This window comes from Phascolarctos cinereus, unplaced genomic scaffold (assembly GCF_003287225.1).
Source record: "Phascolarctos cinereus isolate Bilbo 61053 unplaced genomic scaffold, phaCin_HiC Scaffold_2;HRSCAF=192, whole genome shotgun sequence".
In the NCBI taxonomy this organism is placed as follows: Eukaryota; Metazoa; Chordata; class Mammalia; order Diprotodontia; family Phascolarctidae; genus Phascolarctos; species Phascolarctos cinereus.
This window is the reverse complement of record NW_027555625.1, coordinates 292,731,611-292,759,438: the sequence shown is the minus strand read 5'-3', so window position 1 is coordinate 292,759,438 and position 27,828 is coordinate 292,731,611. Positions and strand designations below refer to the sequence as shown.

General features: G+C 42.7%; 1 protein-coding gene across 1 annotated transcript in view; it reads left to right on the top strand.

Moving 5' to 3' along the window:
* PEPD (peptidase D) overlaps positions 1 to 27,828 on the top strand; it is a 257,325-nt gene that overhangs the window by 171,202 nt on the left and 58,295 nt on the right. The window contains exons 10-11 of the mRNA XM_020985026.2: positions 13,573 to 13,641; positions 19,810 to 19,887. Coding sequence (XP_020840685.1) covers positions 13,573 to 13,641; positions 19,810 to 19,887 — 147 coding nt within the window. The remainder of the gene's footprint in view (positions 1 to 13,572; positions 13,642 to 19,809; positions 19,888 to 27,828) is intronic.

Below are 27,828 nucleotides of genomic sequence, written 5' to 3'. Positions count from 1 at the left end.
CTGTAAGAACTGATGCAGTGAAATACACAGAACCAAGAGACTGTGTACACTTACTGTAACAATGTGAGTGAAAAGATCACTGAAGGAAACCCAGCTCCGAATAAATGAAAAATTACTGATGATCCCAGAGAACAGGTAATGAACTGTGCCTCCCTCCTCTCCTTAGAGAGGCAGTGGCCTACTGGTCAGAGTATACATTATCTGATGAAGACGCTCATTATTTGGGGGTAGTTTTGCTTAGTTTTTCTTTGTTATAAAAGAGGGTTCAATTCCAGGCAGCGGTAGGGAAGGGAGTCTGTTTCCAGAAATGACTGATGTTAAAAAAAATTATCAATAAAACTTTTTTTTTAAAGGAAAAGAGATAAAAAGATTCAGGGGGAGGGGGAGATAGAATGGTGGAACTCCTGAGGTTCAGAGTGCTGGATTTGGAGCCAGAGAACCTGGGTTCAAATCCAGGATCTTATACTTTCTGCCTCTATAACTTTGCAGAAATCATTTATTCTCTCTGGGCCTCAGTTTCTTCATCTGTAAAATAAAGGAGCTGGACTAAATAACTACTTCTCTTGAAGCTCTGAATATGTGTTCATTGATCACAGAACTAGTAAGTGTCTGAAGTGATAGTCAAACCTAGGTCTCTACAGCCTCTGAGTCTACACTCTTTCCATCATATACTATGTCTCCTCTATTGCCAGCTGCTTGGAGAAGAGGGAAGACTTTATGGAAGAGGTGGAGAGAAGTGGAAGGCCTGGAGGTGGAATGAGGACAGTGGGGTGGGAGGACCACCAGCTTCACATAAACAGATGGTATGTGTAGAACAGTGAGACATAACATGGGAAAGAAAGGTGGCTTGACAGCTAGTGAGGGCATTGAATGCCAGACTAAGAAGTTTGATTTTCTTCAATAGCCAATAGTCACTGGAAGATTTTAAGCAGAGGAGCCACAGGACCAGATGTATTCAACAGCAAAATTGTAGAGGATTGAGTGGAAAGGGGAGATAATGGAGATAAGGAATGCTTGCTGGTTATTGTTTTGATGAGGCAGGTGTTAATCAGGAGCTGCACTAGGAATAGAGAGGAGGGGATGGGTGTGAAAGGTGTTAGAGTAGTTGATTCTGTAGAGCAAATTAATAAAAAATGCCTTAAAAGCTTTATGTTATTGCAAATAGAAAGCATCAAACACTGTACTCTTTAACTGTAATAAAGTAGGACCTGGCCTCTGTGGGTCATCAGTTTTCTTTATACAATGTTTTTGCTTTTTCTAAAAGCTTTAAATGAGCCCTGTGGTGAGCTGTGATAACACTTTGATGATGAACTTCTGTGAACATTGCTTACTTCTCGAAAATTACTTTCCAGCCTTTGTGGTTCTAATGATTTTGTTGCCGTTTGTCACCTTTTCTCAAAAAAAAAAATCACCATTCTTGCTGATTCACTTGTCATTCACTGATAGCAGTTGTGACCAGAGAGTTGAGAGATAGAGACCCCAGAAAATCAGCAGCAGAGCTAGTTTGCCGAGTTTCCATCCTTTCCTGCAACCCTGAAAAATTACTCTTGGACTACCCTGTTGCTAACCCTCCCTGTGCCCACACCTGTGCCTCCCAGGGTGGGGGTTTAGAGGAGCAAATTTCCAGTCATTTGGGCTCTCCCAGACAATGAATGATGAGGGACATTTTTTTTGTCTGCTTCCTCTTGGTTGTCATCCCTGTTTACCCCAGCAGAAAGGAGTAAAGACTCACCCAGGCTTTGAACCCTTCCTTTGTAATTCAAGGATAATATAACTCAGAACTTCCAATTCAAAGTGAAAGAAATTCTCTTACTTCTGCTAACTCCACTTATAAAAACATTTCCTCCGAGTTTGGCACAAAAATCCCTCTAACTGCTACTGTTTCCAATTTATACTAGAAAACCAACTGCTTGCGTTCAAGGTTAGTCTCAAGGGTTCTGTTTAAAGAACAATATTTTTGAAGTATGAAAAGGTTTCTCCCTTATTAAGTGGAAACTTGCTCAAAGGTATATCACCTTTATTATATAGCTACTTTAGGTAATTTATTGCATGTCTGCAAAAATATTTATTAAAAGCTAAGCAGCAAATCAAATAAGTATTTCACAGTGCAGAGCAAATCTCTGTTATAGATAGGGCTTGTAGCATGGTGTAACTCAGTCACATGCCCTTGCTTTCCCTCTCCCTTCCCTCCTTCCCCTGCTCAACTCTGCCCCCCCCCCCCCCCCCCCCCCCCCCCCCCCCCCCCGTCTTGTGGGCAAAGCCGGGAGAGACCTCAGCTGTCTGAGAAGAAAAGGTTTCTGGACTTGCATTTCTCCTAAGAATGAAAAACAGGTATGAAGATATAGTGGGCTAAAATTCTCTTCCTAGTGTATATGTATTTATCCTTGTAGCTTATAATTGTTCCAGAAGGCAACTTTTTTCTTCCTGGTGAATAATTCCAAAGTTGCTATATTGTACTGAATTGAAATTGCCCATCGAACTGCTAGGCAATAATAGGAATCCACAGCGGGAACCCCAGGCCTCATAGAGCTGCTAAACCCTGATTTTTTGGTCATGCACATTTTGACTTTTTTTTTTTTCCAAGCAGCCCCTACCCCTGAAGCTGTGGGAATCCAGGCTCTATCATTCCTATGGGAAATAGTCTGGAATCAGTTAAAATCCACAGTCTGACTGAGCCTGCTGATTGATTCTAAATACCTTCTACCTCCCAGCCAGAATGTCCATCTGCCCCATGGTGTTCCTCTTCCTCATCAATGCTCTCAGTATGCTCTGGTCTAGGCAGTTCCTCTAGAAGGTGGGTGGTGACTACTACAGGAAATCCCTGGCAAAGGGTTGTCAGAACACAGAAGAGCAAAGAAGAGACCATTTCTGAAATTTCTCCTATGTGCCACAATGTAAATTCATGTCTGTGAATATGCCCACATACCTTCTACCCTAAACCATTACTTCTCAGGCTTAACCTTCAGACTTAAATGAGGTAATGCATGTGAAACACTATGCTAGCTTGAAGCACTATGCATATCAACTATATTATTATTAGGCAGGTATGAACCAACCTTGAGATAAGATTTTCGAAAAATTAGCAGTTCACAGTAGTAAGAAGCAGTTTCTCAGTGCTAATCTCAACCAATGGCAGTATATACGATATATAGGGTATAGGAGGCCATGCTAGGACAACATCCACAGTTATAATTTTACCTGAAACCATTTGTTTTGATCTTCTACTACTTAGAGCCCCAGCTTCCCCCAAGTTATTCTGGGAATTGGGCCAGTTCCTTCCTCATCTACACCCAATCTTACGAGACTCTGATTCTGCCCCACCCTTTTCCCCCTGCCTCTCTTGGCCAAAGTATGAACAAACCATTTCTCACTGACTCTTTTCATTTGGAACTCCTTACCATGAATCTCTATTTGGTGGATCCTCATTAAACTCTTATGTGCACGCATGTGCACTCAGACACACACACACACACACACACACACACACACACACACACACACACACACACACACACACATTCTACCTGCAACCTACCTGTCATCATTATCTGAGTTCTAATAGATAAACTATCACCCACCCTTCTCACAAGTTAATCTTATGCCCTTCATTACTCTGAAGTTTTTCCCAGGTTACTAAAAAATCCTCATTTATTCCTGGATATAGAGAATTCTGTGTCAGGACATTAGTTCCAGTAAATTATGGCTGTGTATGTTGGAGAAGTGGATATCTGACAAAGAGCTAGGCAAGGCAACAGCGACATCTGCCAACTTTGCATTTCTTTTGACTTTTGAAGAACTACTTAAAGAACTGCTGACATTAATGTCTTATTTTTTCAAGAAGTCCTCCAGTTGACCAGTCTTCTCATCTGTGTAATGGGCATACCCTTATGTGATGAGAAGAGCCTCAGAATGTCAGCGCAGGCATGCATACTGAGCCTGGGGGCGCTGGGTCATCACAAATCAGTTCCCTATTGATGCTCTCTACTCCAGGACCCTCAAGCAACTTTTGAGTACAATTTTGAACCCACAAGATATGCCCCTAGTTACCTTTCTGGTGGTAGGGAAATATTTTAGCATAATAGAGGTGTTCATACAAAGTAAGAGATCCCTTTAAACTCAGACCACTGAGACCGTACTATCTCATTGGAAAACAGTTCTGTCTTATTTCTTTTCTATTCTCCCTTGTACTCACTTCCTATCCAGTGACAGAGTTGTGGGGTCTGAGGTCAACACCAGGAGAGGAAGCCCTGTTTCTGTGTATAAGGGATGCTTGTACCTTCCTCAGAGACATATAGCTACTCCCTTCTCTCTTCAGCAGTGCAGTTGCACTACCTTCTCTATTGTTCTAACATCAGGGTTGGGTTTTTTTGTTGGTCTGGGGCTCTGCCTAATTCCATTTTCAGTTCTTTAGAGGCTATCGAGTGGGTATAGGCTACCTGTATTTTTGCCATTTCCCTGCTCACTGCTACCTCTATCAAAGGGTAAACAGGGACGGGAGCAAAGAGTTAAACTGCAGTTAGAAGTTCAGTGGAGAAAGGGATGGGCAGACCATGTTTTCTGGATTGCCCATGGATGTTGGCTATCCAAACTATCTTTGAGCCTAGTTAACAGATGCATAAAGGTTGGCTTTACTTTAGGTTGCATTTCATTATTGTGCAAAGTTCTTCAGAAGAGCTTACCAGGTAATTTACCTGTTCTGTCATGGAACAGAGCACCCAGTAAATCCATATGCATTCATTGGGCACTAATTTTGTATCCTAGGTTGTCAGGAGAACTTGGCTTGTTGTCATGGCTTTGCCTCTGCCTTTGGCCTTGGGCAAATCATTTTTCTCTAAATCTTCCTTTTTTCTAGTATATAAAATGGTGATAGAAATGATGAACATTTCAGTCTTCTTACATATCTTCCAGGAATGTGTCATGATTTTATTTTATGTGGTCTTATTCGTAGTAATTTGCGTTACTCTGTCATTCATTATTTCTCTAGTAGAGGAAAGAGAGGTTCCTATATGAGATTCTGGTCCTGTCCCCATTCCCCATCAGCCACCTGGCTTTTGGACTTCTTTGCAACTCCCCTCATCTCTCTCCCATCATGCCTTCCCCTGCCCCCTTTTTAGCTTCCTTTTTTTGTAGTCTTCTCCCATTAGATTATAAGCTCCTTGAGGGCAGGGACCATCTTTGTTTTTATTTGTATTTGTATCCCTAGCACTTAGCACAGAACCTGGCACATAGTAGACACTTAATAAATGTTTCTTGACTAAGTTCGTAAGCTCAAATGGAGCAGAGCCTTAACTAGGAATTCTGATACTCAGGATCAGTTCAGTTGAATCGGGGGTGGCAGAGGAAATAGGGAACCTCACAGAGAATTTGGAAAGGCTTCAGGACCTCAGCAGAGCTGGTGCACACTGACTTCACCATTGAGCCTGGGTCTCTTGGTCAGTGTGTGGCACAGGGCTCCAGGGCTGGCAGCAGTACACCATGGCCCCAATACAGCATTTTCCCAATCATGGGGAAAAGGGTACCCTGTCCTCTAGAGAATTCAGTCCATGACATAGGCTACAATGTTCCCCCTCCTCAGGAAGAAACAGGGAGAAGAGAAATGACAGTAGGGTAAGTCAAGCCCTTGGAGAGGAACAGAGCACTGGTGGCAGTACCATAAGGTGTGGGTCTGTCAAAGGAACAACAGACACATCTGCAAGGCTGTGTGGGGCTGAGGCATGAGCTAGTGGACTAAAGAACTGCTGTGGCGGAGGGAGAAGGCAAGGGGTTAGACTATGTTGTATATGTCAGCACCGTAGGGTAAAGTCCTTGTCACCCTGCCCTAGTTATGGCACTGAAGAACAACATTTCAAGGACTAGGGCAGGTTGGTTTGTAACGTGAGGACTGCTTTATTAGATGATTAGTTTGCCAATGGTTAAAACAAGCTAAACAGTCAACTCTCTGTTCTTCCAGGTCAGATTCTTCTGAGTTATAAACACGCATCGTTATACGTACGTGTAGTCTTTTTTTTTTTTTTTGTGAGGCAATTGGGGTTAAATGACTTGCCCAGAGTCACACAGCTAGTGAGTGTTCTGTGTCTGAGGCCAAATTTGAACTCAGGTCCTCCTGACTCCAGGGCCGGTACTCTATCCACTGTGCCACCTAGCTGCCCCCACATGTAGTATCTTCTCAGAGATATAGTAAGTCCAGGTATAGGGTTAGTGTAAATTCATGGAGGGCTAAACTAGATAGCTAGGATGCCTAATGAAAGAGAAAGAAAGCTTATTTGTGCATACTTATTTGCTTGTTGTCTCCCCTGTTAAGAGTGGGAGCTCTTTGAGGGCAGGGACTATCTTTTACCTCTTTTTGTATCCCTATTGCTCAGCACAGTGCCTGGCACATAGTAGGCACTTAATAAATGCTTATTGACTGACTGCTAAGAACTGTGCTCAGGCCTGGCTTTTGCTTTGTAGTGACCGTATGTTAGCCTAATTGGATTCCCAAAGAAAATCTAAGTCGTCTTTGGTTCAGGGAGAGTGCCTCGTAAAAACCTTCACAGGGATTTCTGCAGAAACGTCAGGCTAAGTCCCTGCTCTCTTCCTCACAAAGCCTCTTTTCCTTCCCATCAGTTTGGTGAAAATGGATCCACATAAATCTGTTCTTATCCTCAAAAGGTAGGGGGCAGAGGGTCTGAGAGAGAGTCTTCTCCCAGCCATTGTCCACTTAAGGAAAGCAGCAAGTCCCAGGGACGGAAACTGGATCTGTGGAGCTTTCTTAATGTCCACTTGCCAAGGGATGAAGAACACCTCAATTGTATGTGCCAGAGAAACAAGGCAATTGCATTATCTTCTCTCTGACAGTGTCTGAAATAGAGGTTTCTTTAAAAGGTAGGAAAATGAGAACCTGTGCAATATTTCTTACATTCTTCTTCCATGTAGGGTAAAACATGTTTTAAAAAGCAATTAAGTACAACTTCGTGTAGTTTGGCTCACCACCCAAAAAATGAGTCTTTGCAGAAAGGGTATAGTTGTCATCCAGACTTACTAATTACCACGAGTATAGTACTTCCCTTTTCTGGCCGTTCATTTTATCCTCTGTGCAGTGTGGGGGCAGGAGGGTTTGAGCTCCTTCCTGGATCTATCAGGTTCCTTCCAGCTCTGACTGTCCATGGTTCTGTGACTTTTTTGATCTCTGTGCTCAGGTGCCTGATCTTAACATCCCCTTCCCCACCCCTGCTTAAAGGAGGGAGGGCATCTGTGATGCTGTGTTGGGAATGTAATCTTTATTAATCCAGAAAGATGTAGTTCCTGTCTATCAGGGATTTCCACATTGAATAAGCAGACTGAGTGCATGTGTGTCTGCATTTATAATTTGAAAGGTAAATTTGTCAAAAGTTTTGTGGGCTGCAGTGAATCTGGTCATAGTGGAGGAGCTACCAAAATGGGATTGTTGATGAAGGCCCCCTGACCCAAGGGCAGCAGTCAGGAGAGTGATTCTGACAGCCCCTAACAATGTATGCTGGCTCCCCCTTCCTCAGCTCATAGATCTTTCTCTGATCACTGGATGAGAAATCTTAAGGAAAGGCTGTAGAAACAGGTTTCTGCATAGGTGACAATGATTGGGGGTTTTCAGCAGGAGAAATCTATGGGAAATGGTTTGAAGCCACCCTGAAAGTTGCTTCCACCTCACTTTGATTTTTATACCAGCAGAACCTTCTTCAGACACAGACTGTAGCTTCGTGTCCCTTTCCCGTGGTTGAATCCAGACTCACTGGTGTTTTGGAGTGAAAGAAAAAGGATACTGTTAATAGTGGTGGCAGTTTCTTTCACAGAGACACTCTCTCCCCATCTCCCCACCATTGGAAAAGAGATTTAAATTAAAATTAGAACCTGCAGTTAAATTTTCAGTAAATTCAGGCATTTTAAGTACAGATTGAACTTTCAGCATGAATTGCGCCACCAAGTAGTTTCAGCTCTTGCTTTAAGGGAATATGAAATTGTCAACATAGTCAATAAAATGAATCTAGCGTGAGGGTACAAATTGTAGGTGAAGATGGAGTCTTTCATTTGCTTAATGCACCTGTAAACTGACTTTTAATGAAAATTACTTTAAAAATACAATGAAAAATGAGAAAGAAACTATGGTGCAGTATACCAGTTATCTCTGCAGAGTGATTGTACCTCAGAGGAAAGCCTGGTTCTTTCTTACTCCTTTTTTGTGAGGAAGAGAAAACCAAATTCACTCCAAAGCTCCATTGTGAGGGGCTTCCTTCTCAGCCTGGCTTCCCCTTCTTAATAATCATCACTCATTAATATGCACTTATGTTAATCACTACACTAGTCATGTTTCATGTCATTTAAGAAGTCTGTCACTCTTGATTAAGAAATTAAGTTGTCTCCTTTTCCCAGGGATGCCTCAGAATCCAGTCATATCTTGATTAGCCAAAATACCTTGGATTGGCCACATTCTTATTTAACTGGATTTTTCTAGTCTAACTAGAGGGCTAACTAGGAACTTGTTTTTAAACAACACCACCGGCAAAGCTAACTTTTATAGAGTATTTATCCTTACAACAATCCTGTTGTGTAGGTGCTGTTATCATTCGCATTTTATAGATGAGGAAATCGAAGCCGATTTGCCCAGCCAAGGCTATAGAGCTCCTAAGTGTCTGGTGATGGATTCAAGCTTCGGTCTTCCTGATGGCAAGTCTGCTGCTCTGTCCACTACAACACTGAGTCAGGCTTTGTTGAAACCATCTGGGACTGTTTTTTTGCCTTAGCTCCCAGAGTACAAGGAACATTTCTCTGGTTTTTGAGGAACACAAAGGACCTTAAAATACCTGTTCACACCCAGTGTGTGATGGGTCTTAATATGGAGAGACTTAATAGGGCAAAGTTTGGATTCTTGTTTGTTTTTTTAAAAAGATTTCCTATCTGCTGGCTCCCTCTTTTTAAAAATGAAGAGCAGTGGGAATTCTAGTTAATTTTGGGTCCTAGCTACTTGAGTCCTAGAATTCAGTAAACGTTTGTTAAACTGAATTATAGAATCAATTAACTAAGGGTTTACTATATATAAAGAACACAGGATTTCTTCTCTATCTCCATCTGGGAAATGCTCCCCCACCCCCGCCCTCAACGGCCTTGGTGACAGAATTGATTTGTGGAGCTTTCCTTAAAAAAGGGCCAGACCACTTTGGTCGTATTGGTTTTGTTTTTGTTTTTCTTGTCTGAGTATACAGCATTTGTATTACTGCTGGGGACTGAGAGGAGGGGGAGAACGGACAGTGGCTACTTCCTGGCTGGAAGATCTGGTGCATTAGCCTCGAATATGTAATCAGCGGGGGAGGGGAGGGAGAAGGCCAGATTTCCCTGTTTCTCTCTTTCTGTTTTCTCCAGCCACCATAGATGGCTAGCTAAATCCTTTGTTGCCAGTCTCTAGCCATGAAATATTTTACTCACAGACACCTAATTATCAAGCTGGGGTTTATAAAGCAAGTCTGAAAGCCATTCGAATATAGTATAACCATTCCTGCATAATAACTATGTAATATATAATCATAATAATTATACATAATTTGTGTTTACAGTGCCTGAAAGATTAAACTCCTCCGTACAGACATTTTCTAAAAACAGACCTAGGATTTGCCGATTACTGTGATTATTTAGCATGTACGTCGCGTTTTCTATTTTGAAAACTGCTGCAGTCACTTATATTAGTCATGCCTTATAAGTACTCTGGGCTGAGGGAGGGAGGCTGCAGCCTTTCAGGAAGATGAGATGTGGAGACTTCAACGCTTTATGCTCATGGCCAAGCTGAGCTGAGAGTTGCTGGGCCACTGGTTTTCCCCATTGAACTAGCTTACCAGTTATCAAGAAAATGCTAGACAGTGAGTAGCAGTGAGGGTTTGGGAGAGATCTCTTGGAGGCTAGCCCTCTCTTGACTCTTCATGCTCATATGTCCTATCCCAAGTAATCCAGACCCATCCCCGTCAGAAGGGACAAATGAGTATGAATGAATCAGCATGCTGTTATTCCCTTCTGCAGCTCTAGAGACCCACTCTAGGTTATTGGTTTCTCCCAGAAGAGCCTGAGTGTTTTTGACCTGCAGCATTCTGCAAGAGATTCAGGAACAGAAAGAGTTGGGGATCACTCAGATCAATCAAGTGTGTTTTTGTGCCCCCAGAATGGAGATTCTGCTCTAGCATGTATTGGCCTGCTCCAAGCCCCCACCATCTCAGCTTCTATGAAGGGCACAGAATGGCAGTCCACACTGGAACTTCATCCCAAATGGCTCTTCAGAGTTATGGTGGAAAGACTTGCAGAGCGCACTGCATTTTCCTGCTTTGGGGGCACCAGCAGTGTTGTTCTTCCTTTCAGAGAAAGAAAGGGGGAAGGGGAAAGCAATAAGCATTTATATAATGCCTGCTATGTGCCAGGCACAATGCTAAGCACTCTACTAATGTTGTCTTATTTGATCTTCACAACAGCCTTGGAAGGTAGGGGGTGTTGTTATCCCCACTTTCCAGTTGTGGAAACTGAGACAGACAGAGGTTAAGTGCCTTACCTAAGGTCACATAGGTAGTAAGTGTCTGAGGTTGAATTTGAACTCAGGTCTTCCTGTCTTCAGGCCCAGTGCTATATCCACTGAGTCACCTAGCTGCTTAAGAGAACTCCTTTGGAACTATCATTGCCCCTTATCATGGCACTTCACCTCAAATGTGCCTAGTATTGTAACTTTTTCACATGTATATGTTATCTTCGGTGCTTAATCTCCCAGCCTGTGTGGCTGCTTCTTAAGACTGGTCCCTTCAGCATCCAAAAGGCTTTGGTTCAATTGAATAAACATTTATTAAGCACCAGCCATTTACAAGTTACTGTGTCGAGTGCTGGGGGTATGAAGATAAAAAAGAAACCGCTCCTGCCCACAAGTTAATATTCTATTGGGAAGATACAGAAAGTACATTGATAAATATTGAGGTGAGGAAGACTTCACAAAGAAGGAGACAACTGAGCTGAACTTTGAGGGAACATAAAAATTCTGAGAGATGGAGATGGGAAGCCTTTCCTGATTCTTCCTGATTGCTAATGCCTTCATCTCTAACAACCTTGTATTTAATGAGCTTGTAGTCTGTATGTGCTTATATATGTATTGGCGGTCTCCCCTAATAGAATGTAAGCTTCTTGAAGGCAGGGCTTGTTTCATTTTTATCTCTGCACGGTCCCTGGCCCATAGGAGCTCCTTGATAATTGCTTGTTTGGTATTCGACTGACCACTTGCCTACCTTGCTATCCTGGGGATTCTTTCCTAGATATGGATTGGACCAGATGGCTGTTTCCAACTCAAAAATTCTATGATTCTGTGGGATGAATAGGAAGCGTGCAGGATCTAGTCATCTTGTCTCTCAAGCTAAACTATGAGCCTCCCTGAGAATAGGGAGAACAGTGCCTTAATTTTCTTTAACATCTCCCTCAGCACCTAGTTCAGAGTTAGGCACAAAATAGGTTATTAATACTATTTCATGGAAAGCTTTTCCAAGGACCTAGGGTAGAACTCATTCTGTTTGTTCTTTTCTAGAGAGGGAGCAAAAGGCCTTGACCTAAGCCCAGCCTCTGGGAGACTGTCTTGTTTATCCCCTAATTCCCTTCTCAGCATCTTGTTGAAAACTAAGGACAGAATTGTGACTTCAAAGCACTGAAAGTAAAATATGCCTCCCACCTCTTATCAGAGAGGGGATGCAGAATGAGGTATAGACTCTCAGACAGGGTCAGTGGGTTGATTTGTTTTGCTTAACTATACTTCTTAAAAGGGCAAAGTTCATTGACAGAAGAATCATTGAGAAGTAATAGCAGTGTTAAAAAAAATCAATAAAATATATTTTTTAAAGCAACGGCAAGGATGTTCATTACCAGTTCAATAAATTCTTCCATAAAATCATGATTAAGCTGCATGTTTGCTTGTACTTTAAAAAGATAGAGATAGGAAGGACAGAGGGCCTAGAGGATCTTTCTAAACTGTCACCTGCCTTCTAAAGAAAGAACCTCCCCCTCCTCCCCTTCTCTGTCTTTCTCTTCCCCCACTCCTTTCCCTCTCTCTTTCCTTCCTTCTCTTTCTCTCTCTCTCTCTCTCTCTCTCTCTCTCTCTCTCTCTCTCTCTCTCTCTGTTTGACTCTCTCTCCTTTTCTCTCTCCGTCTCTCCCCTCTGCCTCTCCTGTCTCCTTTTTCTTTCTGCCATGAGCCACCTCCTTTATAGATTGAGATAGGCTTATTCTTCTTTGATAGGCTTATTCTTTTTTTAAAAAATTTTTAATTAATTTATTTTGAATTATCAACAATCACTTCCATAAGCTTTTGAGTTTAAAATTTTTCTCCCCCTCCCTCCCCAAGACAGGGCACAATCTGATATAGGCTATATGTATATATTCCTGTTAAACATATTTTCACATTAGTGATGTTGTAGGTAAGAATTAGAACCAATAGGAGGAACCATCGGAAAGAGGAAACAAAACACAACAGAAGAAAAAAAAATAGGCTTATTCTTGTTCACATGGTCCTAGACCCTTTACCCAGAAGGCAGCTGCTGCTGGTCTCAGGCAGAGAAGTGAGTGTGAAAGGTGTCAGAGAAAAGAAAAGCCTTCTCAGTTTGCTCCTCATTCTCTAGAAAGCCCTGGTGTCCCCTCCCTTTGTTTGGTAATAAGTAGGGCCTGCTATTAACAGGTCTGACAGGAGTGAATCACTGTGTTATTTGGAGCACCAAAAAAATGTTTGTTACTGCTTGTTGTTTTATTGTTAAGTAATTTCTCAGATGGCCTTTGAAAGATGTACATTCCCATCTCTGGCCTGGTATAACCAGAGGACAAAATCATGATACTTGTAAACTTTAATAGGTATGACAGTCACTCGGTTAGTAAAAAATGCATTTTAAATATTAAACAATAAGTTTTCTAAAATTTTTTAGTATTTAAAGAGAATTGGTTGCCAAAGACTGTATTTTCCAATGAAGAAAGAGATCCCCTCTGGGCCTGGCTCTGAAAGCCCCTAATCCAGCATTAATTGGATTTTATGGGCATCTGCCTGTAAAGCTCCTGCAACGGCTTTGATGGTGCAGGTTTGGAAAGATAGAAATAGATGATCCAAGGACTTCTGAGGCGAAACAGCTCCTCCAGCAGGAAGCTGCTGCAGGGGCTGGCAGCATCTCTGGAGGAAAGGAGTGGATGCTCTGGCCCCTTTCCAGAAAATACTAGCGGGGATGGTTTCGAGCAGCTCTTACTCCTTTGTATTGCCAACGGCACCAGGAGTGTCTGGGGGTTTTTACAGATCTGACATTGAGGGCATCAGGAGTGAGGGGGAGCTCTGGGCTGTGGCAACATTTCCTGGCAAATTTTCCTAAGATGTTGTATGATCTGATTCAGGCTCTTGTGTGTGTGTGGCTGGGTGATTGAGTGGGTGGGTGGGATTTCAGGCCCATGGGACCAGAGCTAGCGAGCAGGAGGCGTGTGGACCATGCTGGGCAGGACAAGACTTTGTCGTGGCTGTTTTCAGGGCTGATTGGTTTTGTGGGATTAAAAGCTAATAACCTTTTTTCTTCCCCAAATGCAGCCTGTTTGAACACTACTGCTATTCCCGTGGTGGGATGCGCCATAGCTCGTACACGTGCATCTGTGGCAGGTAAGAATAAAGTCTAGCTCTTGAAAAGTAGTTTCCCTTGCCCTGTCCATGGGTCATGCTTTAGGTTAGTATGACCTGTATTTGGCCTTCAGGAAGGTCCCTATTCACAGGGACCAAAGAGAGTTTGAGACATTGTTCACTGTGTGCCCCCCACACAGAGTCCAGCTCTCTGCATTCCAAATCCTGCTGCCCCTGACCCTTAGTTGATTGGGGCTATATGTAACAGTGGAACATGGCACATGATTTTGAGGGTTTTATTTTATTGTCTGTTTATTTGGCAAATTGTATTATTGGAGAGGAAGAAAAAACTGTGTTGACATCTGTCCTGGGCTGTTAAGTTAGAGCTTGTCTACCCGATGTTTGCACTGAACAATAATACGTATGTTTATGGGCATTCTCAAAGCTGCACCAGCCTTATTTGCCCAGTGCCACCACAGGCAGACAGGGGCAGCATTGGGAATCAATAGTATTAGGGCACAGCCTCTTCAGCCTCCAGAGCAGAATTTAATTTAATTTGACAGATGTTTACTAAGTACTTACCATGTCCAAGACCTTCAGCTGGGTGCTGGGAATCCAGCTGAAAAATGACTGGCATTGAAAGAGCTTAGAGTCTAATCTGGTAAAAATGGCATTATACAGACAGATATGATACAGAGTAGAATGTGAAATGAAGTGGTCTAGGAAAATTTGAGAATCAAGAGCTTTCTTTCAGCTAAGGGCATCAGGAAAGTCTTTGTGGAGGAAGAGGCCCCTGAGCCTCCAATTGTGGCTGGCACAGCAGCTATCCTTCTGTTTCTGCCATGCTCCCCTCCTGGATAATAGCACCTAACGAGTGTCACTACTAGTTAATTCTGGGCTGTGGCAGTTAGTGCTGTGAGGAGGGGAGCTGTCACGGAAACTGGTTCTGCTCTGGGATCTTGGGATAGAGGATGGGGTTGGGACCCTGGCCGGGAACAGGGAGGAGAGCAGCATCTCTCCTGGTATGCCAGGCTGGGCAGCTGCTGGTTAGCAATGGAGTGGTTGCTAGAAAGAATTGTAGTGAAAGATGACGCAGGAGAGAGATGGAGAAAGATACAGAGCCATGCCCATTCGTGCCCCATCACTTCAGGGCTCCACAGAGAAACCCAGGGCAGAGGCCAGTGCCCAGAAAAGCATGAAATCTTTCCCCCAATAATTAACATTTAGCCTCGTTTATATACATACATTCAGCTCAGACTGTCCACTGACCAAAGAGAGCTGGACAGTGGGAGGAGGAGGAAGGAGTAGAGATTGTATAGTCTCTGCCCCACCTGTAGACTATGCCCATGAGTCTTGCTTAGGCCTAATTCCTCCCCTCCCCCCTCCGCCAGTTAGGGGGAGAAATGCTATTTCTCCCCTACTCCTCAAGCAGTCCCTGCCCTATGCTACAGGATGGAACCAAGGCCTTTGAAGGAGATATGCCCAGTCAGCCCACATACCCATGGAGCTGAGACTTCTGGCCTATTTCAGACCTGAGGCATCTGCTTTGGACAGCCCTGTCTTAGGTGATCCCCTGGCCACAGCTCGAGGCTGCGTAGTGGTGCGCGCACGCGCACGTGTGTGTGTATGTGTGTATGTGTCTACATTGTATCTTCTGAGATTATCCCTCAATTTATTCTATGTTGCATTTGTACATCCTTGTATGTTTTCTCCATCAGACTGTGAATTCCTTGAGAGGAGGGGGTGTTTTTTGCCTTTCTTTGTATCCCCAGCACCTAGAGCCTGGCACATGGTAGGTGCTTAATAAATGCTTGACTGACACATGCGTAGTACAGATGTGCACTTAAGAACATGCAGTAACGAACCACATATACGCTCAGGCACATATGTGGCCACAAACATTCATACAACACATATTCCATCACATGTATCCCACACAAATATATATATGCAGCACACACTGTGTATTCACATATGCACATATGTTTTCTCAGTCATGCATGAACACTTAACCATAGTCACATATACATGTACATACATGAAAATACAATCATGCCTATAAACAGTGTGCGCACTCAGTCACACACATGGAAATACACATGCACCTATTTTCTGAACAGAAATCAAGAGCATTTGTACAAGCTGCTCATTACTGACGCCCATTCTGTAACAGCATGATTTGTAAGCAATTACATTTTACAAGCATAAGTTGCTTGTAAAATTGTATAATGCATGTCACCTGGATGCCGTTTCCATTATTCAGCAGTGTTGCTTGGGCACCATGGCACTAGTGTAATAGGGGCTCCAAAAAATTCTTAATGTATGTTTCATATCATTTCTGTCTCATTTTTAAAAAGAGCTTAAAGGAAAGAAGATAAACTGAAAAAAGTCTTCAGACCCCCAGAAGCGTCCAAAGGCCGTAATGATTCCCCCACTCCTCAGTCCCTACACATAAAATTTCCCTCCCTTTCCACCCTATCACGCAGAGCCCTGCCCACAACCTCTGGAGTACAGAATACTACCATAGCAGGACCAGCCTTGGCCAGTACAGCGTCCTTTAGGGTTGTCTTTAGGGGAATCACCACTAGAATGAACTCTTACTTATCCTGGGGCCAATTATCTGAGGGGGTTTTCCAGTCTTTTGTGTTTCATTCTATTCCCTGCTTTTTGACCCCTTCCTGTATGTTAGCCTCTCATTAGAGGAGGCACAGGGGCAGAATGAGGGAATGAGACTCAATTTAGTCCATTTTAGCCTTTATTAACAAGGCAGGTTTGATTACAATGAGGTTTAGGATTATCTATAGATTTTATTTAGACCTTATTCTCTCCTTTCAAACCCTCATTACCAGAAAACGAAGGGCTGACGCCTCTCAAAGGCAGAACAATGCCTTGTTCTCTTCGTCTTCATATCTGAGCAGCCTGTGGGTTTCCCTTGGCCCCAGAGGGAAGCTCCTGTCTGAGCAGTGTCCAAACCAGCTGGCTAGAGAAAGCAGGTTTCATCTCAGACTGGCATCTCTAGGGTTGGGTGGGCAGATGCCAGTCAGTAATTCCATATGCCTGACCAGAACAGAGAGAGCTCTGACAGAACAAGTGGACATGGAAGGGGGAGGGACAGCAAGATACACTCCAGGAAAACCTGAAGCTTCTTCCCATCCTTTACCTAGATGTTTCATAGACCTAGGGAATAACAATAGGGAAGACAGAATGACATGTGGAGACCAAAAATAGGTCACTGAGTAGGTCGAGGTGTTTCAGAAGTGAAGATCAAGGCCCCCAACTCCCGAGGTGTTTTGTTTTGTTTTTTTTTTTCTTTTTCTGGTGCAGCTCCCCTGTGCCCCTGCTTGCCTTGCTGCTGAGAATAAAAATGTTTCCATATGTCAGAAGATGGATATTTTTCCTTCACTTATGAGTCTTTTTTTGGTGCAGCTCTTCTTTATCCTTTCCTTCACTAGGAAACAACAGCCTCCCTCCTAGTTCTTGCCCCCACCCCCACAACAAATCATACCTGTCAGGTTAGATGCTGGGTACTGAGACTGATGCCTGAGGTTATCCGTAGAGCCTTCTCGTGGGGTGATGGTGCATGTCTGCATCAGGAAACCTCATTCATAACCATGCTGCAGGGAGAGACAGAAGCTACTCACATTTCCTTGTTGCTCCAAAAGAGGCATCAAGCATGTCAAGTCTACTGTACATGCTGGCTCTCTTGCCTACTTTTGCCCAATTTTTGGAATAAGAAAATCAATCATGTTAGTTTGAAAAATTAATTGAAAAATTCATCTCAATATGAGATGAAAAGCAGAATTACCCCCATTCTTGGCTACTGGGATTTCAGATAGGCAATAAGAGCTATATTTCTCCAGCTTTGGGCATTGGGCCAGGCTTGAGAGGTGGGGGTGGGGGTGGGGAATAGGGAGAGACAGTTCTCAAAGAAAAGTTGGTATGTGACCCTGGGCAGGTCACTTAACCCCAATTGCCTCACAAAAAAAAGAAAGAAAGAAAAGTTGGAATCATTTCATTGAGTAATGAATAGTGATCACTGTGAAGACTTAGTGAAAAGGGAGAAAAATGTTAGAACCAAACCCTTAAATAGTAGGCTCAAGCGTTTCTTTGAATAACGTTAGAGCCTCAAAGTTTATGATGAAGAAACATCTCCAAAGTGCCTTAATGAGAAGTTGGGGGTAATGAGTCAATCAGCCCTGGAAGTATATCTCCTGATCACCTGTTATGTGTTCTGTCCAGTGAGGGATAGGGATAGGGATAAGACAGAAGCGACATAATCTCTTTCCTTACGGAGCTTAGAATATAGTTGAGCAGATAAGACATGCACACATAACAAACACTAAGTGACTATGTAGTCCCCTGAATTACGTGTAGAGCCCTATCCATCCGGCCACGTGTAGCATCCTCTCTCTCTAGCCAAGTCTCACTGTTAGGTGGATGTTGGCCAGCAGGTGGTGCTAAAGAGACACTGACGATCCTCAGAGGCTGATGAAAACAGGTGGGACCCGGATGGCAGACAGCAGATCCTGGGGACAGAGCAGGACTCACTCCTAAGAGTTTAAGTTGGAGCTGTGGCCACGAAGGGATTGGAGCTGGCAGACTTGAAACAAGGTGGCTAACATGAGGGGAAATGGCAAGCAGGAGCCAAACTAGCTAGAGCCAACAGGAGCCAATGGGTAGTAGTATTGTTGTAAGCTACTGCCCAGCGCTCATTGTTGCTTTGTTGAGCTGCCAAAGGTTTACCTACGAGCATCGCCTTGCCAGCCCCTCCAGGGGCTGTGAAGAAAGATGTCATTTGCAAAGATTCCAGTAAGGCCAGAGGCCTAACAGGGTCATCACAAGCCAAATCCTTAATGATGTTCACTGTACCCAGACTCCAGGGCACTCAGGAATGTAACTGCAGATACATTAAAAAAATGCTAGGAGTTATATCTGCAAACACAGATGAGGGAAAATACCTGGAGACCCCGACCATAGTGGCCTCATTGCCACTAGAACCCTTTTTCTAGACCCTTCCCATTCCTCTCCTTCTATTTGTTCATTCTGTGTCTGTAGACAACATTGTGAGTAGTCTCTCATCCACCACCAATGGTTGCATTGACTACCTTGCTTAAATATTACAGCTATATGGGAAGAAACATTGGTATACTATCTGAGCACAAGCAGCAGTGCCTGTCCCCTTCCTGTGCCTTGTGCTGTAAGCTAACGCATACAGCTGCGATTTCTGTTTGGCCCAACTGTCCTCTGGCCCAACCTGGATGTAACTGGTTAGGTCTCTGCTGAGGTGGAAGCCTTCAGTATATGAATAATACATTTGAACATCTCAGTCCTTGGAAATTTTCTACTCTGGTGGACAGAGAGAAAAATCATTATTTCTACTTTTATGATTCCTGAGCCTCCTGAAAGGGGCTATAAATATTACACACAGGTGATTTTTTTTCAACAGACTTAAAAGTTCTCTTTTTTTGTTTTTTTTCATAGAGGCATAAATGATTAGGGGGAACTTTCACATGACAGAATAGCCCCCAGGTTCCTTGTTGCTGTAACCAATCCAGCAGCTTCTTGCTCCTTTTTTTCCTTGCAGAGTCAGAACCAGGCAGTCCTTGGGGACTCTTCTTCCTTTCCCTTCTCAGAGAAGTTTTCTTTCGCCAAATTCTCAGGAATCAGAATAGAGTCTGATGATCTCCCTCAAAATGCTCTGTTCTCTGCATTGTGTCAGGAAACTGGACATCCCTGGGATCAGTGTTTTCCTTGTTGTCCACTTATAGGAGGACTGTTGACCAGCCTTACTCCCTTTTCCCTTGTATAGCATGGTTTAGAGAAAGTCCTTGTGCCTTAGAGTTGTCATTTGTAAAACGTTGGATTCAAGCTATGCACATCCCAGGGAGAGGCAAGTTTCCATTGGAAAGAACATGAGACATCACTAGTAAAGCATTTTTATAACCTATTAGAAGCACATTTGACCAGTGCCTAGAGCACAACTCTTTCTGAGCCCCCTTTTCTATAAATAATCTGCCCGTGGTAGATCCAAGTACAGCATAAGAAATTTCTAGCCAAAATGAAATTATTAGGTATGGCCCAGTCAACAGAATGATCAACTTGTCGAATGCCCCAACTTAAGAAATGCCTGAGCCTCTTTCTGTGGCAATCCCCTCCCCTCCCTTCCCCCTGTTCCTATGGGTGACAAGCCTTATTTTCTCCTTTTTGAAGTGGAGAGAATGCAGCCGTCTTACACTATGGACATGCTGGAGCCCCAAATGACAAGACGATTCAAGATGGAGACCTGTGGTAAGTACACAGAATGAGTGGAGAACCAGGTACCCCTGGCCCCCACCCTTCGGTGGCCTGTCAAGATGAGTGCCTACTTACAGAGAGGCCAGTTTTGTGATGGCCCAAGAGGACAGGAGAACTACATTTGGCATTGCCTCAGCCTCCTTTGTATTCTGTGGAAAACAGTGCTCTACTGCTATGATTAGGTTCACAGATAGCATGCCTAGGAATCAAGTGTTAGATTTCCCACAGATTATTTTCATTAAAAAAATAGTGATGTCCCTCTCTTATCAGAGGCCCTGGTAAGAAATCTAACACATTTACTACATCATCTCCTAGTAGATGTGACTGTGCTGAGTCCATTCCCAGGATCAAACTAAGACTGTTCTCAGCCTTCAAGTATGAAACAGGTAGAGACATACTCAGAGCTAGCATACACACTGAAGAATAAAAGATTTCAATATAGCGGGGTTTTTTTTGGGGGGGGCAGGGGGAGGCAGAGATTTTGCTGTTCATGTATCCTGCATCCACTATTATCTCCCATACCCACTGTGTAATAATAACTAGCTTTAATTCAGTAGGTTTCAAGGTTGGAGAGAATTACAAATAGGAAAGACACATGCATGATGGGTATGAGTGTCTGAATGGGCTTTCCCAGGAAAAAAAAAATCCTGATTATTAGATGACCATCATGATGAGCTTGTATTTTTTTGATTCCCCCAAATCTTCCTCTTCACCCATCACGAACACACGCTCTTAAACCTTTCCTCTCCCCCTCCTCAAAGGTTAAAAGAACCAGGATGATTTGGCCTGAGACAAACAGGCTAAAATATTCCTAACAAGCCTTCAGCTATTTGTAGAGAGCAGATGGAGGACAGAAGGAGAAGCTGGAGGAAGAAGACAGAATTGGTTTCTGTGTAAGGAAGCTCTTTGTGGCTGATAAGTGGTTAAAAGTAGATTACTAAAAATGCTGTAGAACACCCTTTTGGAAGTTCTTAAAGGTAGTACAGACTTATGTGATTGGGATGGATGAGAATACCAACTGTCTAAGTTCCTCTTGGCTCTAACATCCCATGACCCTAAAACAGCAGTGGCCTTCCTAGTGAATTCATAGACAAGGGAATCCTGATGTTCCCACCACCCACCTCACCGTATGATCTTGGGCTGTCAGTATTAACTGTCAGCAGAAGCCAAACTTCATGTCCTTAGCCGGATGGATTTTTGGTGTTTGTTGGGTTTTGTTTTTACCATTGTTACTGCCTTCATTAGGAATTGTTAGCACAAGATTCAGTAGCTTCTTGAACCAATTAAAGTGATGAATTCTGCTTATATTTACTCTCTCACTCCTAAGGCTGTTGCTGATTTTAAATACTTAATGGATGTGCCAGCAGCCTCTGTGAGTCATTTAATACATAAACTCTCAGGTAAAGAGCAGATACCTCCTGCTGGGGCCTGAATTCCTCACATAGGCACTTTGACTTGGTGTGTAGAGAATTTCCCCATTTACAGCTGGAGTTTCTCCATGTTCACAGACAGACCAGTGGCAGGGGCACTATGTCCTTAACCCTAAATTCTACGATGAGGTTCAAAAACATCTTCAATGTATTTTCCTCAGATCCCCATTTAATCTCTCAGTTCTGAGCTTTGCTTAAAAGTGGCACATCTACTAACCAGTTAAAAATTGTGATTACCATTCTGATGACTGTTGAAGAAAGTAGAAGGATGTGGGAAACTTCAACCTCATGGAGGGAAGCTGCCCCATGATTTGGGGAAAAGGAGCAATCTCTAGAAATTGTTCCTGTGTGATAAATAATTTATTCTACAATACTAGCAAAAAACAGGAAAGTCACTCCAGCCCTTGCCATCCATGTGCTTGAGAAGCTTTTCTGCTTTCTTCTGTTTTCTTCCTGCAGACTTTCTGCATGTCTTTATGCAATTATAACTGCTTATTGGAAATCAGGGCTGGCCAGGACCCAGTAGGAGCAGGAAAGGCTTGTGAAAGATTCAGACACTCTTCATAGACAAAGGGACTGATCCATCTTGGCCTCCAGACTAAAAAGGCAAAGCCGGGAGCTGGAGAGAGAACTCTCATCCTTCTTTGCCCCTATCCCCACTTCCTTGCTTATGTAACTTTTCATCCTTTCATAATGACCTTAGCCTGTTAGACTAAGCCTATTTTGGCTTTTTGGATCCCTTGGATTCTGTGCATCGTCTAAGTGCTCTTCCCTTTCATTCTTATCAGCCTGAGTAAAAGGTGGAATCAGTAGTTGATACTTCTTCAATGGAACCCAATATCAGAGAGGTGGGGGAAATGGATGTTGATCCTGGGGGTTTTAACCCTAAGTTCATTTCTCACTCTTACTGACCACAATGTATTGAAAACTGCAGTGTCCCTCACTTTCCATTATAGATGGGCTGTGGGGAAGGGAACCCTCTTAGCAGTCCCCTAAATTTTCTGTAGCTAAAGGAGGATACCTTGTAGCATCATCAGGTCATTGGATCTCATTGGGGATCATGATATTTCCAAATCTACCCTTCTTTGGACATAGAATCACTTTCTTTTTTAAAAAAGATTTTATTGATATCATTTCTTATTACATCACCTAAATTTTCTTCCTCCCTGCTCGCAGAGAGCCATTGCTTCTAACAAAGAATTTTTTTAAGAAAGAAAAAAAAATCAGCAAAACCAAACAATATACTGAAAAAATCTTTCAGTGATCCACACCTGTGGACCCTCCACTTCTGCAGAGGAGTCAGGGGACATATCTTCTCGTGTCTTTTCTTCCTCGGGACCATGCCTATTCTTTGTGATTGTGCAGCATTCATTTTCTGCTGCATTGTGGTGTTTGTTTTCTTTCCTTTTACATTGTCGTAGTCGTTGTATATATCTTTTTCCATGGCTCTTCTTACTTCGTTTTGCGTTAGTCTGTAAGGCTTCTATATTCGTCACATTTGTCATTTCTTTTAGCACAGTAATATTCCATTACATTCATGTACCACAATTTGGTTAGTCATTTGATGGGAATCTACTTTGTTTCCAGTTCTTTGCAAGTCATTTCCAAAGCATTTACACTTCCATTATCTTATTGAACCTCATAACAGCCCTAAAGAGGGAGGGAGAGGCAGGAATTACTGTCTCCATTTTATAGGCAAGAATAAAGCCCAGAGCAGTGACGCGACTGGTTTAAGGTGTCATTGCACATCGGTAACAGAGCCAGGTCTCTACTCTCATCCTCATGATCCTAATACCATCCTCTGGTCCTTGACTGTCCCCATAGTGGGAATAAGTGGAAGATTAACCTCAGAGGTTCTCCAGGTCATCTGTCTGGTCCCAGGAAACAAGCTAAAGATGACTAATAATGGCTCAACCAAAATCTCCAAACAGCACGAAGGTTCGGAAGTCCCAAGCGAGACTGACACAGCGAAATTATAATGCAGCAGAGGCATTTGGGCAGCCCCACAGAGCACTCTGTAATGGGATCTGGTCCATGTGGCATTGAAAATGGGTTGTAGCTACTAGCCACCATGGGGTGGGCTTTCAGCCTTTGTTATTGTGTGAACACATTCCATGTGCATAGCCTGTGCCTCTGTTTATTGCTGTGCAACTGTGTCATGGAGGGAGAAATGATACAGCAGACTTCACGTCTGAACTGCTCAGAGTTAAAGGCCATTACAATAAAAATGTGCTGTCAGCTGGCTGCCAAAGAAGATAGTGCCTTATGGTGGGAATCTTCAGGGTGCATGGGGAAACAGTATAAAGTGCAAAAGGAAGAGTTTCTACAGTTTCTGTCGTATCTGGACTTTGCTGATTCTCTCATCATCCACTTCCATGCTGTAAGCAAGATGTTCTGGCCAGAGCCCCCTAGTCATAGGCACAGACCCTAGCAGCTAGGAGACTCTGGCAGTGGTGGAAAAGGAATCCCTGTTCCCCAAAATACATACGTATACAATGTCACCTTTGTCTCAGAGCCTAAACAATTTCACTCCAAAAGACAGTCAACTCTTAAGTTCTTGACCATTTGCCCTGGATCCATCCTATACAGAAAATGCCCCCTTGTCACATATGATGGGAAGCCATAGTGTCTTCTCGGTCTCTGCCTCTCAAGTGAACAGTTAAGTTATTTAACGACTGTCCTGAGGATATGCTCCTGGTATAGAGGGAAGCTTAGAGGAAAGAGGAGTCCAGAGCAGCTCCAACTCACCCTGAGTGAGATGAGCTCCAGAAAAAGGAAAGGACCAGTAGGCCTGAACTGGGGCTAGGGCTGGGCCTCCCTACCATTCCATCATTGTATAGCTCCTTTAAATTCTACTCCATGTCACTTTGTATATTTGTGTGCTTGTGATGATAACACCACCCTAATTCATATGACATTCCATTTGCCATACTGTTTCCATGTCAATTATGATTATTATGATTATGATTATTATGATTATTATCATCACAGTTTTGCAGATGAGGCAGCTAGGGCCCAAAGTCCTTCTGGTCAAACCATGTCTGAAATATTGTGTTCAGTCCAGGTTCTGCATTTAAAGAAAATGTGGCATTGACAGGCTGGAGTGGGGTCCAGAGGAGGGCAAGATGAACAGTGAGAACACTGGACTGCAAAGAACTAACTACTTTAAAATATTATTTTTAAGAAATTCTTTGTTTTATAGAGAGAACAGAAAACTACATCTGTCCTTGTACTTGGGGAATTGAACAGGGAATGAGGGTGAAAGCTGTGGTTGTGCCCATTGAAGGAGGACAGGAAAGTCTTTGTTGGAGAGTTCCTTCTAGCTGTAAATCTCTCAGTCTGATCTCTGACTAGATGACCTCTGTGGCCCCTTCCAGCTCTAATTTTCTGTGATTAAATGTGGACTCAGAATGCCCACGTGGACAAACTCAGTTTTCCTATACAGGGCATTGCATTTAAATTTGTATTTTGCACATCAAGTGGCAGGATCAATGTAGCCTACCAGAAACTGCAGCTGTTTCCATAAATCATGTGTTATTAACACTGTCTAGAAGGTCATACAGAGAAACCAACAGGCCCCCATTCGGTATGAATCATGTTGTTATAGAAACCCACATTTGGTATTCTACTTGGCGATAAAGCCCAAACTTCATTCTCTCAATATACTGTCACATCAGTGTGCTGTGGATGCGTCCTCCAGCAGTAGGGACATACATCAGCTGCCCCACAGCTCAGCCAAGACACTGTCATGGGGCTTTGTGAGGCTCCTGAAAGCCGAGCTGAATTCTGGAGTCAGGCAAACCCATTTGGCATCATTACTGTGTCTGTCTGGGCCTGAAAAGTTGATGATGGGTCCTAAGATCTCCAGGGAGCTCCCATAAGCCAGAAGGCCCACCTTTGCCCAGGCCTTCCTCAGAGCTGTTGATTCTTGCCTTTTTTCTTGACTTCAATTAGATTTTAGAAGTTCTTCAACTTGAGATTTTGGAAGCAAACTCTGGTCCCTGGGGTTCTCCCTGGTTAGTGATGTTGTTCAGGGTGTGAAATAGTTGGAATAAATGATTTTCTATTTAAAAAAACAATGTCGATTTAGCAATTCACATTTAAAAAAACTCACTTAAGTTTACAGCAGTCCTGTGAGGTAGGTACTATACATTTTAAAGATGTTGAGACTGAGGTTCAGAGAGGTTTAGTGACTTGCTCATGGTTACACAGCTAATAAGTATCAGAGGCAATATTTGATTGTTTTGAACAGGAGTATATTTTCATTACCTTTTCATTATCTCTCATGTGGAATAGTATAATATCTCCCCCGCCTTTTCCCCCCAGTTAGGCATTTTTTCTCCCTCCCATTGGAAAAACTCTTCTAACAAATAATGCATAGTCAGACAAAACTGATTTCCACATTGGCTACATCCAAAAATGTACATCTCATTCTGGAACTAGAGTTTGTCCTTTCTCCTGAGGAGGTAGGCGGCATGCTTCATCATCAGTACTCTGGAATCATGGTTGGGCATTGCACTGATCAGAATTTTTCAGAGTTGTTCGTCTTCAAAATATTTTTGTCCTTCTATAAAATATTGTGATTCTGCTCGCTTCACTCTGCATTGGACCGTCTAAGTCTCATCAGATTTCTCTGAAACCATCACTTCTGTCATTTCTTATGGGGCAGTGAGCTGGGGCAGTGGCTAGGGCACTGAGCCTGGAGGCAGGAAGACCCGAGTTCAGATTTGGCCTCAGACACTCATCAGGTGTGTGACCTTCAGCAAGTCATTTACGTTCTGTTTGCCTCGGGTTCCTCAACTAAATTAGAGATAATAGCAACACCTTCTTCCCAGGGTTGTTGGGAGGAATAAATGAAGTTGTATTTGTAGTTTTTCTGTTTTTGTTTTTGTTTGTATTTTGAAGTTCTTAGCACAGTGGCTGGCACGCAGGAGGTGTTATATAAATGTTTGCGATGATGATGATGATGATGATGATGATGACTGTGATGATGTTGGTATTCTGCTACGTTCATATACCATAATTTGTTCAGCTATTTCCTAGTTGTTGGGTAATCCTTTAGTTTCTGGTTCTTTGCAGCTACAAAAAGAGATGCTATAAATATTTTTGTACATATAGTTTCTCTTTTTCTTTCTTTTATCTGAAGCTGAAGGCTGGGTCAAAGGGACTTCGTGGGCATGTTACTTTCCATAATGACTGGACCAATTTCACACCTCCACCACCAGCCTTTCATGTGCCTGTTTCCCCACAGCCCTTCTAGCAAATGTCGTTTTCCTTTTTTTTTTTTTTCAGCTATGCCAATCTGAAGGGTGAGAGGTACAACCTCGGAGTTGCTTTAATTTACATTTCTCTAATTAGTGATTTAGAGCATTTTTTTTCACATAGATGTTGATAGCTTGAATGTCTTCCTTTGAAAAATGTCTGTTCATATCTTCTGACCATTTATCAATTAAGGAATTATTCTCATTCTTATAAACTTGAATAATTTCCTTGGAAGTGAGACCTTTATCAGAGAAACTTGCTGCAGAGATTTTATTCCCTCAAGTCAACAGTTTCCCTTCTAGTTTTAGCTAGATTGGTTTTGTTTGTTCAAAACCCTTTTTATTTTATATAATCAAAGTTGGTAATTTTATCTTTTGCAATTCTTTTCATCCCTTATTTGGTCATGAACTCTTACCTTGCCCATCAATCTGAAAACTTTCCCTTATTCCTCTAATTTGTTCATTCATATTGTGACCTTTTTTTTTAATATAAGTCACATGTCCATTTGGAGTTTTGTCTTGGAATGTGGCATGAGGTATTGATCTAAACCAAATTTCTGCCATCTTTTTCACTGGTTTTTGTCAGATAATGAATCTTTACCCCAATAGCTGTGGTCTTTGGATTTATCAAACTCTAGACTGCTAGTTTCATTTGTTTCTATACTTTGTGAAACTCATCTGTTCCACTGATCAACCTCTTTATTTTTTTTAACCAGTATCAAATTGTTTCAATGATTACTGCTTTGTAATGTAGTTTGAGATCTGGTACTCCTAGGCCTCTTTCCTTCCCACTTTTTGAATAAAAAATTTTCCCTTGATATTTCTGAACTTTGGATCAAACTGTTTTCATGCAAAAAGTCCTTTTCTTTTGGCCTAGAAAACAGAAATATGACTTCTAGCCCCTGCCAATGTTCTGGTGTTTTTAGGTGGGACATAAAGTTCCTATTAATTATAAGCCTTAGAAGTTGTTTCCCTGTGCCTTTTAGTGATCCAGCTGGTAAAGGACCAGGCTCATGTAGCCCCAAGCATACATGCTTGGGGTGAAGGCCTTAGGTATCCTAGAGAGAAATGAAAAAGAAGGGAGAAGGAGAGGAAGAGGACCCAAATTAGGAAAGCCTGTAAGAAGCCTACATTACCCATCCCGCCCCCGAGCTCTTCAGCCGTGTGAGACTTAGGTGGAGCCACAGTTTGAGGGTGATTGCTGGGACTCTTGTTTTGCTGATAAAACTCAGTAAAATCCTCGA